The sequence below is a fragment of the Scyliorhinus torazame genome, chromosome 15, assembly GCF_047496885.1.
Source record: "Scyliorhinus torazame isolate Kashiwa2021f chromosome 15, sScyTor2.1, whole genome shotgun sequence".
NCBI lineage: Eukaryota > Metazoa > Chordata > Chondrichthyes > Carcharhiniformes > Scyliorhinidae > Scyliorhinus > Scyliorhinus torazame.
Genome location: NC_092721.1, coordinates 114,249,708 through 114,262,889, shown reverse-complemented (window position 1 = coordinate 114,262,889; position 13,182 = coordinate 114,249,708). Strand labels below are relative to the sequence as shown.

The 13,182-nt window shown below is 40.9% G+C and overlaps 1 protein-coding gene across 1 annotated transcript in view; it reads right to left on the bottom strand.

Moving 5' to 3' along the window:
- Positions 1-7,089: 7,089 nt before the first annotated feature.
- gab2 (GRB2-associated binding protein 2) overlaps positions 7,090-13,182 on the bottom strand; it is a 426,196-nt gene continuing 420,103 nt past the window's right edge. Inside the window, exons 9-10 of the mRNA XM_072476567.1 lie at positions 12,645-12,767; positions 7,090-12,054 (exon numbers count right to left, since the gene is read on the bottom strand). Coding sequence (XP_072332668.1) covers positions 11,914-12,054; positions 12,645-12,767 — 264 coding nt within the window. The 3' untranslated portion in view covers positions 7,090-11,913. The remainder of the gene's footprint in view (positions 12,055-12,644; positions 12,768-13,182) is intronic.

Below are 13,182 nucleotides of genomic sequence, written 5' to 3'. Positions count from 1 at the left end.
CATCCTTTGGTATTCCTTTCCTGTTTCCTGAATTAAGAAATCCTATGTTCAAGATCAGGCACTCCTATGTTCAAGATCAGACAAAGTTTCTTTTGGGATCATGACTGCGGGGAGAAGATGGACACAGGTAGCAGGGCAGGTGGATGAAGTGGTTAAGAAGGCATATGGTATACTTACCTCTATTAGCCAAGGCATAGAGTTTAAGAGTAGGGAGGTTATAAAATGTTGGTTAGGCCACAGCAAGAGTATTGTGTGCAGCTCTGAAAAGGGTGCAGAGGGGATTCATCAGGATGTTGCCTGGGCTGGAGAGTTTTAGTTATGAAGAGAGATTGAATAGATTGGGGCTGTTTTCCTTGATACAGAGGAGACTGAGGGGGTGACATGATTGTGATGTATAAAATTATGAGGGGTATAGAAAGAGTAGACAGGAAGAAACATTTCCCCTTCGTGGAGGGGTCAATGACCAGGGGGAATAAATTTAAGGTACGGGGCAGGCGATTTAGAGGGGATGTGAGATAAAACTTCTTCCGGAGGGTGGTATACAAGGCTATGGATCAAGTGCTGGAAAATGGGATTAGAATAATTAAGTGGTTGTTTTTGACTGGCGCAGACGTGATGGGTCTTTTCTGTGATTTAGACCACTATTACTCTGTGACAATAATGGAGTTGGTAAAAGGCATCATTTGATTATTCAACTGGACTTGTGAAATCGAATAAAGACCAGTTTATTTCTGAGATTTCTTGAGTTTTATAGTTTTCTTCTGTTTTCATGAGTTTGCCATTGAAATTTGTATTCTAACCAAAATATAATGTACAAAAAGAAAGTTCAGGAAATGACCACAAGACCCAGCAACACCATCCCATCAAGCTGTGATGCAACCTGTTCACTTACAGATCCATACCTTAACAGTACCATACAACCTCCTGGGAGAGACACAAAACAACAAATGACTGACCAATTTGAGAAAAACTCCAGTTCACTTTTTAAAAGTTTGCAGTGGATCCAAATTGTTTAGATAATCCGTTTCAGACTCTCTGCTCAGATATTTTATTGGCATATCTTCTAGTCTGACCATCCCTGTCTGTCCAACTTTGCAATTGGATTAAATGTAATCTTTGCTTAATTTTATTATTTTAGTCTCTCTAAGTCTACATTTCTCAAAAGTAAATTGCCCCAACTCTTCAAGCCGATACTAAAAACTTTAAGACTTGGAATCAATCTGGTAAATGTCTGCACATTGTCCTGGTCTTTGATGTCCTTCGCTATGTGTAGGGGGGGAAAAATAAGCATAGAACTCCTAGCAAACACTCTTAGTTAATTATTGCATGAATTCACTTGATTTATAAAATTAATGGTAATGTCACTGACTCATTATCCAGAGGCCCAGGCTATGGCAGCTGGTCGAATTTAAATTCAGTTAATAGATCTTCTTGGCAGTAGTCAGAGGCGGACTTACACTTTTGGGGGCCCCACACTCTCCTTTTTTACAGGTACCCTATGTCACGGCCTGCCCCCAATGATGTCGAGCCCCAACCCAAATGGCATCAATGCCCTCCTGACCCCGCCCACCCTCCACTCTCAGTTGCTGTCCAGCCTTTATTCTCCTGCGGCCTGGCTGGGCTCTGGTCGAGTCACCCTGCTCCCACTGGCTGCTGCTCCCTGATTCCCTGAGAAGTGGCGCCTTCTTCGCACCTCCCAACTGCTGCACTGATCGGCTCTCTCAGATGGCCAGGCTTTGACCTTCGACCGCGTGTGCTCCTTGCTGGCTGCTGCTGCTGCTGGTTATAACTGGTGGCCTCTATTCTTTTTGATTGTTTGCCCTCCTCCTGAACCCTGGCCTTGAGGTAGAGAGTCATCTTGCTGCTTCCCTCGACAGCCGTTGGTCAGCGCCGTCTCCTTGCCTCACTGAAGGCTTCGCAGGCTCGCACCCTGATGTTAGGTCAGTGACCTCCCTCTTGTCTCAGGTTGCCCAACACACCGAATGCCAGACACCTGGCTGCTGTTTTCCACCTTTACTTAATGGAAGTTCAGAAACTTCACACCAATTCAAGAGATCCATGTCTGAACTGCTCTAAGTCTCCACCACCTGTCAATGTCTGTCAAACTGTTTTCCCGATTTAAAGGGGAGCCCAGCAAACTTGATGATGTTCTGCATTGCCTACTAATAAGCTCATTTTGAGCCTATCAGCAAATTTATAGCAAAATGGGATCGATTTCAAATATTCTTGCACCTCAAAACGACATCCATGAGGTGACGTGGCCATCAGCAGAATTGTATACACCTACAATCTGTAACCTCTATTGCTTGACATATCCCCCCCCCCCTCTGCCATTACCATCAAGCCAGGGATGAATATTGCTTCAATGAAGAGCGCAGAGGGCATGGCAGGAGCAGCACTAGACATACTGAATAATTAACTGGAGGAAGAGGTTTCACAAATACTCCAAATATAATGATGGGGAAGTACAGCACATCGGTGCAAAAAAACGAGGCTGGAGCATTTGGAATCGCCTTCAGTCAGAAATGCCTAGTGAATGATCCATCTCTGCCTTCAGTGGAGGTCCCCAGCATCACCGATGTCAATCTTCAGCCAATGCGATTCACTCCACATGATATCAAGGAAATGCTGAAGGCAGTGGATACTGCAAAGGCAATGGACCCTGACAACATGTTACATTTTGATTCAGTGAGCTAAGAGAGGTTGGTGAAAGTTAGAGGCACACCACCCTGTATTTCATTTAGATCATAATTACAATGAGCTGGATTTTAAAAACATGTTTCCATGTGGTTACAATCTAGTGAACATGGTGTTTATGTAATGGTGGTGGGACTATTTGCCTTCTCCATTTCTCCTTTTCCTGATGAGGGATGCTCCAATATTCTGATGTGCTTTGAAACAGTGCTTGTGGGTTTTGGTTTTATAGCACTACAGAACTAGACATTCCAGATCACCGATGGTACCAGATACCATTGATCAGGCCAGCATGGTATCAGGGACAGGGGAGCCAAATAGTGTTGGGAACCTTAAAGCTAAACCAAATTCTTACTGGGTTAAATGTGCTGTGCTGTCAAAATATTACAACAAATTCATGCAGAGAGAAAGGCTGGGAGCAATGAACCAGCTACATTAAGCTCTATTCTATCCTGCAGGTATTGGGGAATAAATGTCTACCTGGCACTGGAGTGCATCTAGCAGACATTAATAATTTTTGCCTAACCTCTGGGATATCTCAAACAAACTGAATATAGTTACGGAACAGGGCCTGAGTACCCACAAAATGAGTGAGAAGGTCAGCCAGGAGCAGTGAGGGGACAGATTAACCATCAGAGAAAAGGCTCCAGGCATCTAACTATGAGCGATGACATGGAAGGTTATTTTTGTGACCGCAAATGCAACTTCCAACAGTGCATCAGTATTAACTGAGTTTGTAATGTCCTTCACAAATTACAACTTAACCCACTAAGGCTCCCAACAGTGGAACTTGGTGTCCTTGCCTCTAGCGTCAAGCCAATATCAGTGGATCCTGATCAATCGTATCTGACATCACCGATCATCTGGCATGCTCAGCTCTACGCTGCTCCAAACACCATGACGGTAGTATTGTTTAAAAGGGTATTGGAACCATCCTCCTTCAAAAAAAGGTGGTATGGAGAATGCCGACAATCCCATCACCATTGCCTATGCGTCATATTCACTGGATTGAAACCACCAGCAATCCTGTTTTTACGTTCTAAATAATTCTGTCAGTGTGATCACAATAAACCCAAGGGGACTTGCCCAAAGATTGCATTAAGTTGAGGCCTTTAGCTGGTTACGTCAAATTGTGACAGAGCAAGCCTTACCCTTACATTGAGCAGCACATTGAGGTCAGACATTACAACAGGTTTGTAAACTGGCTATATTTGAGGCAGGAGGCTGCGCAACCAGTTTCAGTGCAGGAAATGGAACGGCACAGAATTACTAACTAGGTGATCTATCTGAATGTGGTTGGTTAGAATTCCTGAACAGGTTTACTTTGTGAAAGGCGTGCGCCCAATTGCCATATCATCAACCGATAGATTAAACCAGTGTTTTCAAACGTTTTTTCACAGGACCCACTTTTGCCAATCTGACTTTCAGAGCCCACGCTGGCCAACCTTCATGGCTCGCGCTACGTTTTCTTACCTTTAATGTGAAAGGGGGGCCTGTTTGGTTCTCTCAATCTCACTTGAATCAGGTTCACTGGAGGAGAAGGCATGTGCATATCAGGTGCAGACTTCAGACAGTTCCTTTGTGCCATCTTCAAATTTATGAAAACGCAAAATCCAACTTCACACATGTAGGTTGTTGTGAAGGGCAATAGCAACAAAATACTTATTTTACTCAGCACTGGATAGTCCTGGGAGATGCTAGTCCTGGGAGATGCTACTCCTGATGGCTGACAGCCTCATGGGTTTTTGGTATGTTTTTAATGTGGTATCACAGGCCAGCTACATGTAGCATAGCCTTTTAATTTGGAGTCAGTTGTAAGCTAATAACTGACTCTGGGGTCTCCACCTCAAAAGGAAATTTTCACCCACCACTCCTCTTTCAAAATTTGAAACTTCTCTCATTTTCCAGTACTTTCCTGTATATAACACACTAGGGGCAGGATTCTCCGTCCTGCCACACCAGAAATATGGCGCGGCATGTGCGCCCCCGAGATTTTCCGTCATACCAGCTGGCCCATGGGGTTTCCCATTGTGAGCAGCCCCACACCGTCGGGAAATCCCTGGGATGCCAGCACAACGGAGAATCCCAACAGTGGAGAATCCAGCCCATGGGCTTTACATGCTTATTTGCACTGGCACAATTGACAAAACCATACCTCAAGAAATAATCTTTATAGTGCTTTGTTCCCGAGTTAAGTTTTTTGTAGGCTCCTATTCCTTCATACTGCTTGGTGTACAAATTTATGAAGGATATAGGTAGTAGATAGGAAGAAACCTCCCGTTAGAGGTGGGGTCGATAATCAGGGGGCATAGATTTAAGGCAGTGTGCAGGAGATTTAGATGGATTTTGGGGAAAAAGCTTTTTCACCCAGAGGGTAGTGGGAATCTGGAACTCACTGCCTATAAGGGTGGTGGATGCAGGAAGCATCACAACATTTTAAGAAGCATTTAAGAAGCCCTGGAACTCTGTACAGACATAACACGAGCATTGCTCTGTACTTTCCTGGACTCTCCTGAGCGGCGCTCGCCAGCAGATTCAGTTGTGAGATTGTGTCCAGTAGGTACACTACCTATTTGGAGTTTCTAGCTGTCTCTTACTTTTAAGGAAACAATCAACCTTCACAGCCCTCTTCCCTTGCTTTCTAGCAGCTTGGATTTACTGACCAATCTGCCGCGTGACCTTCGGCAGTGGAAGCTGCCAGCCAGCGAGATTTCTGGTCCCGCCAGTCAGCAGGATTTCTTGTTAACTGCACCCCTTGTTAGTCCCAATAACCCCTGGGGGACACTGCTGCAAACCTTGTTCCAGCTCGAAAAGTATCCGTTGAGCATTATCCTCTGCTTTCTATTATTCTTTAGTTGTGGATTTTTGTCATCTTGGGCTGAAGAGATTGTCATCTGTTCTGAATTGGATGAATATTCCATCAACATTGCCATCAAATTTCCCTGAAACTATGGCAGAAAATAATGCAATGCAGTCACACGGGCCATGACACATCCCTGCTTAACACTACTTGTTACTTCAAAGGTGCCATTCTGCCTTCACACTGACCTGGATTCATTTTCTGACTTGGGTTGGGTGGGAAGAGGAAATTCAGGTGTAGACATCTGATAATGCATTCTAATAAGTTCCTGACGTTGAACATCAGGAAATGCGCACTGCCACTGTCAGGGGGAAAGGATAATTGTGAAATGCAATTTAGGGATTCTTGTAAGATTTTCTGCTCCCATCGCCAAACCTGCTCGACATGATCGTGAGTGGAAAATCCTGGCCTTTGGCTATCAGGCACTTGGGCCTGTAGTGTCCTGTTATAAGCCCAATGGAGGGCCTGGGATCAGGACCATACGGTTTCCCATGACCTCTTCCCCCTTCGGTGGTGTGGGGAGAGGGGGAGAGGAGACCACTTCCACACTATAGATGATGACCTCCAACTGCATGAAGCCCAGTTGGAGCTGCACTGCCCCATCTCCTTGACAGTGACAACAAGTGTTGCCAATGCGTTTGCGTGCTTGCCTTTTTCTGTTCAGGATTCCATCAAAGTCCTCAAATGGGTCTTCTGCAGCAGAGTTGGTGTGGCATCTTGCCCTCTGGTTACCAACCACTTCCTCCCTAGTTAACACCATCTGCTGGTCAGTAGCTGAGAGAAATATATGTCAGATGTTTGAGAGTGAAGTGAAGCTATGAATGTTGGATATGAGTCATGGTTTTTGGATATTGTTGGGAGGTGAGTGAATTCATTTTAAGGAAATGACATTTGAAGATGCATTTACTGAACTTGACCACTCATACAAAGTCATTGGAACTTTTTGTGGCATGGTCTCCAGGTCCTGGTTTTAGTGCTGGAGATTAACAGCTATCTACACCCACACCGTTTTTCATTGTAATCTACTGTGTTCCACGCAGCACCGGTGCTAGACCCTCAACTGTAGTGGAATTGGTCTAGGTGCGGCACCGGTTTTCGGTCTAAAAGTCCACGGATTCTGCGTTCTCGTCAACACTTAGTCGTAGAATCGGAGAATCCCTCCCATGGTGTCTGGTCTGTTGAACCTTTCCACACCACACCTCTTCCCGTTCAGGGACTCTTCTTGAACCAATTCCAGCAGCTGTTGCAGCCAGAGTACACCTCGCCTTTAGGGTAGATTTAAATGGCGCTGACCTTACGCAAATTCATGCCCCTGATGAGGTGTGCAACCACTCAACAGCTTGCTTTGCAATGGGCTGAATACCACTATAATTTACATAGGAAAGCAGCACAAAGTTAATTGTGCTGATCCTGCATTCCATCCCAGTGCCTGATTACTGACCTAATCCAATTTTTCCTCCTCAATGCCATTTGTGGAAACAAACTATCTTCAATATCTGCATGCATTTAGTTTGTGGAATTACAACATTAGTCAATTAATCTTTTCAGCACTGAGGTTTATTTTTCACTTCACTTCACATTGTTGTCTATAAAGTATGCCGAGACAAGAAAGCAAATTGTGTAATGAAACAATACAGAGGCTTGTAATCAGAACCTTAAGTCGCCTGTGAAATAGTAACTATTTTGTGCAAAAATGCAGTGGTAGATCGATTCAGGGTTTTTCTGTTATTGAATAATGTGTACCTTGATGACGGTCCATGTTGGAATTATTTTGGTCACAAGCTAAAATTGAATGATTTCTTTAATCCTGTATTTGACTTCATTGTTGCCATAATGCAATGTCAAAAATAAACCAAATCGGTCACAATTGTAATAAATTATTGTACAAAAGCACTGCACTTTGTTCCTTATTTAAATAGTATTTCATTACCTCTGGAGAGAAATATCTAAAAAAGGTTAAAAGAAATTCAAATACTAATACTGAAAAAGAAAAAGTTGTAAATATTTACTTAGATATATTGAAGTGCAGTCATTGTATATACAGCTCATGCAGTAAAGCAATATAGGTCAGTGATAAGTGCTCACTGCAAATCAAAATTTGTAATTCTTTATCCAAATATGTACATTTTTCATAATCTTTCATTTATAATTGCTACATTATATCTATACCACAAACTGACAATACTTTTATTAAATAGAAAATAATTATACATTCTACAGCAGAAAAAATACTCTTTATGGTGACCTGATGACTATTCTGATGGCTTTGTAACACCAAAGCAGTTTAACCGCCTTCAGTGTTTAATTGAGTTCAACACAATTATAATAAATTACTTATGGTATAAATAATACAATGGACAGAAGTAGATTAACGAATTTATAGCACTTGTGAATAAACTCTTCTATTTTCCATTTGTGATTTTGTTCCTCATGATTTATGAAATTCTTTGCATTAACATCCAATTAACCTCCATTGTGAATCTCTGTTAATCCTTTATACCTTTGAAATTTAACTCTTCATCAGAGAAAATAGTGCAACATGCAATTCCAAATATCTATGACTTGTGATTTGAAGGTAGTCCTGAGTTTGCAGTAGAATTCATTTTTATAAAAACTTTATTCCTGCCTGGGGTCAGACGGCATTCATCAACAATCAGAAGTACTTGTGAATGACAAGGAACTCCATAAGCTAATGGTCCTATTTTTGTAGTAAATACAACTGGTACATGTGGAGTCCTGCAGCTTTTAACACAATTTTCCACATTATATAACTTTACTTTAATTACATACCACACCTGCATTCCTGAGTTAACGGGAAAAACAAACTAAAAACTAGAGCACAATTTAAATTTGCATTTTGCTTTTGAGTATATATATATATAGTTTTTAAAAAGTCATGGTTCTCTCTGGCCCCACAGGAACATTATATTGATCAAAATGTAGTTCATGTAAAGTAATAAGCCTTGAAGTATCAAAGTGATGAATAAGTGTAAAACTAACATAAACCAGGTGCATTAGCAGTTACTTTTGATAGTTGAGGTTAATTTTGCTTTTTGCTTGATTTCACCTTTTTGTTCTAGATGTAGCATAACTTGATCAATAGTGAATGTATTTCGAATTAAGAAAAGTACAGCTATATGAATCGGGATCAAATATATGACAGAATAAGGCGATTTATTTTCCTTTTAGATTTTCTTGCTACTTTGGTGATGTGGACAGACTAGAGACATTGGGGTTACATTTTTCTCCTAAAAAGAGAGAAAGTCGAGGGAGGTTTTAATAGGAGTGTTCAAAATTGTGAGGATTTTTTCATACAGTAAATATAGAAGAACCATTTCCTCTGGCAAGAGGATTGGTCACCAGAGGACCCAGATTTAAGAAAACTGGCAAAAGAACCATTGGTGAAATGAAAATGAAATGAAGTGAAAATCGCTTATTGGCACGAGTAGGCTTCAATGAAGTTACTGTGAAAAGCCCCTTCTTCCTAAAGAATTAAAGCCCTCTTCTTTGTAATTTGACCTACCAGGTGAGGAAAGATCAGGCCAAAATGATTTAAAATTCAGGAGCTTCAACTAAAATGCTGAAATTTAAACTGCTCTGACCTTTGAGTCTAACTTCACTGAAAAGAGCTATTCCATCACCCTGCAAGTGTTCATCTTCATTTTAGTTTATGCTGTAATTATTGAATTCATTGAGAAAAGACTACAAGATATCCTATAACATCCAGCAGCAAGTTTTCTTTCCACGATTGTTAATTTTCACCTATGATACTTAAATGATGCAAAGGTACTTGAATAATTTACTGTTAATCAGGACTGAATACAAGTGGAAGTTTCATCAGAATGTGTTATTTGCAACTCAGTGAGAAAAGCCAGCTTTTCTGGTCAGAAAGTCTCAGTGGTTGGAACGTCTAGCCTGTTTTCTTTTAAAGAGGCTTGGGTTTTTGGCTCCAGTACAAACATATGTTTGCTCCCTCATTTAATCTATCTGTATTCCACAGATACTTGTGCTGCATATTCACTTATAATGCAAATATATTCTTGGTGAATGTCATCACTGCTGTTAGACAGCCCTGGCCAGAAATAAGCAAGGTTTTAATATCAGTATTATAATGAAGGAATATCATCTCCTATAGATGTCCCAATTACTTCAACCAGGAAGTAGAAATAAATGTTATTTATTTACAGGGTGTGACAAATAGTGTTCCCCAGGTTCTGTCCAGAGCTTCAACTTTTCATCTAATTTATTAACAACTTAGATGAAGGAACAGAGTTGTATATTCAATATTACAGATGACACTACATTAGAAAAGACAGTAAAGTAGGCGATAGGAGCAGGAAATTGAAAAGGAACATAGATAGATTAAATGAGTGGGAAAACACATGGAAAATTGAGTTCAGTGTTTTTAAGTGTGAGATCATTCACTTCAGGCCTAAAAAAAATAAATTAGAATATTTTATAAACGCTGAGAAACCAATCATAAAAGTGCAAAGGGGTTTCAGAATTCAAGTCTCAGATAATCAAGTGATAAGGGTAGGAGGCAGAAAAGTGGAGTTCAAGCAGAAGACTAGCATGATCGTACCAAACGGCAGGGTAGACACGAGGGTCCATACATTCTTATATACCACAATGCAGCCTCTCATCATGAGCGGTGAATACAATATACAAAATTGAAATGAATACAAATAAATTGCTGTTTCACTTGGAAGGAGCGTTTGGGGCCATGGATGATGAGAGGAGGGGAGGGGGGAGGTAAAAGATCAGGTATTGCATCTCTTATGCTTGCATGGAAAGGGGCCATGGGAAGGGAGGGGGTGATTGAGATGTGGATGTGGTAATAGTCGAGGGAACTATCTCTTCAGAATGCTGAAAGGGAAGGAGAGGGGAAGATGTGTTTGGTGGTGGCATCATACAGGAGGTGGCAGAAATATAGAAGTTGATGGGGGGGCTCACAGGGGACCCAATTATGTTTATGGGAGGGAGGGTAAAGGGTGAGAAGGAGAAAGTGAGTGGAGTTGACGGAAATGTTATTCAATTTTGGAACTAGTTCAACCAGTCAGAAATGTGGTGGTGGATGGAGACTGGTTGGACCTTTGGGAAGAAATGGAAAGCTCTCAGACTATCCTGCTGGGAGATGGAGTTGTACAGGGACTGGACAAAATTTAGCAAATTTGCTGATCATCAGAAATTACAATAACAGCACTGAACATCAAACTAGCTTTGCAGCACCTATACATTCTTGTTCCATTCTGGAATTTTATAATTTACTCTAATCGTCTCCCACTTCTATTTTATATTTAAATCTCTGGTGGCTACTTACAGAGTGATTCTCTGGTCAGTCTATTTGTAGGCAAGTGTAGTTTTCACAATCAATTGGAAATTTGTTTATTTTGTGAAAATCTATAGAAATTCTTTGGACAGAATCATTATGATTTAAAGAAATATGTACCCCATACCAATGTTCAAGCTCTACCCAAGCTCCTCCCATCTTAACTTATCTAACTTTATCAGCATTACTATTCCCTTGTCCCTCGTTTGCTTTCAACCTAAAAATACATCTGTTGCTTTTTATGGCACTGGAAAAAATGTATATATACACGTTTATAACTTATCAAACAATTTTGCAATGAGTTTGCAACACTGCAGTTACTTTGCCTCTGCTATATGAATCGGGATCAAATAAGTTTTCAACTTGCTACTGAGTGGATCTGTTGAAATTGGGAAGCTGCTGAAACAGACGGCTGATCTGCAACATCAGTTTTAGCTTTAGGTGGCAAGTTGAAAATCTAGTCTACATGATTTGTTTCAGTAATTATCAATGTGTTGAAATAAATCAATGACACTTCAGTTCTGGTTATGTACATTATAATTTGCAATATTCTGCTCCAGCATTTAAAATGTATTACAAGTTTCCAATTCATTCTTCAGATAAAGGATATTTACTTGTAGCTGGTGACAGGTTCATACATTTTTAAATAATGGCATAGAAGCAGTCGGTTATCTCAAAACCCTTCTTGTGTTGAAGGACCTAACCAGGTAGCTAACTTTTATTCTTTACTGTTACCATAGCTTATTTTTCAGCAAATACAGAGATGCAGTGAATGCTTGAGCACTGTGACATCTGCCTTCGATAATATGTGAGCATTTCTGAGAGTGAACATTTGGAAAAATTGCTTTCAGTGAGAACAGATACAATAAAAGTGGCTGTTTTTATCTAAAGGTGATGGAAGCTACCTGGAAAATTTGAGGCAATTCAAGAAATAACATTCCTTCTCTCATTCTGACATGTGTAACAGAAATTCCAGAATTTTATTACAGACTGTAAATAGTTTGTTTTCTTCTGTTTATCATTTATATTGCTATTTCAGTGTCTTCAAAGGCTCACTGGATTGTCTCACATCAGTCCACTCTTGCATGGTGTTCTGTAGAGCCTGGGTCCTCTCCTTGTCCACTTGCACATAGTCGACTTTTTCGTCTGATGTCACTGAGGATGTGGAAGGCTGATTGTGAAAAGAAGAGGGAATTTAATGAATTTGTTTCATAATAATAATCTTTATTGTTGTCACAAGTAGGCTTACATTAACACTGCAATGAAGTTACTGTGAAAAGCCCCTCGTCGCCACACTCCGACGCCTGTTCGGGTACACAGGAAGAATTCAGAATGTCTAATTCACCTAACAAGCACATCTTTTGGGACTTGAGAGGAAACCAGAGCACCTGGAGGAAACCCATTACATACACTGGGAGAACGTGCAGACTCCGTACAGACAGTGACCCAAGCCGGGTATCGAACCTGGGATCCTGGCGCTGTGAAGCAACAGTGCTCGCTACTGTGCTGCCTCCATTACCACATTGCCGCAAATGAACAGTAATTAGTTCTACTGTATACATTTAGAATAGGTTTGTTAGTTTATGGTGGCCACCACATGCCACTGAAATTGCATAGAAGGAAAACTGGCAAAGGAAATAGGAAAAAGAGATGAAGCAAATTGAATACTTGACCCTACGTAGTTAAATCCAGTAAACACTTATTATGTTAACTCCCAAAACAAAAACAGATAATCAGAAATAGACAAACTATCAGTTTTACCTTTCGATGAGGACCAGGAGAACTAGGCTGGAAATCCAAGGACAAATAATCAACGCTCCCAGTCTTCCTGGTGACAGGGCTGCCAGTCACAGGATTCATTGGAGAGGTAGATATTGGATTCTGCTGTTATGGGTAAATATAAATAAACACTCCTTTAATACAATGGAGGCAGACTAACTGATTTCAGAGTTAACAAGAATAATCAGAGAGTTATATCTCTTCAATTAAATACTGTATAGCTATCTGCTATAACAACTTACCTTGGCTCAAGGACACAGGTGCAGCACTAAAGTGCTGCTTCTGAGGAATTGCAACAAGTGCTGCTTCTGAGGAGTTGCAAGTGCCTGTGCTTAATCATATGGACCAAGCACTATTGTTATTTTGACTGCTTTAAACATAATAATAATCACTTATTGTCACAAGTAGGCTTCAATGAAGTTACTGTGAAAAGCCCCTAGTCGCCACATTCTGGCACCTGTTTGGGGAGGCCGGTACGGGAATTGAACCCGCACTGCTGGCATTGTTCTGCATTGCAAGC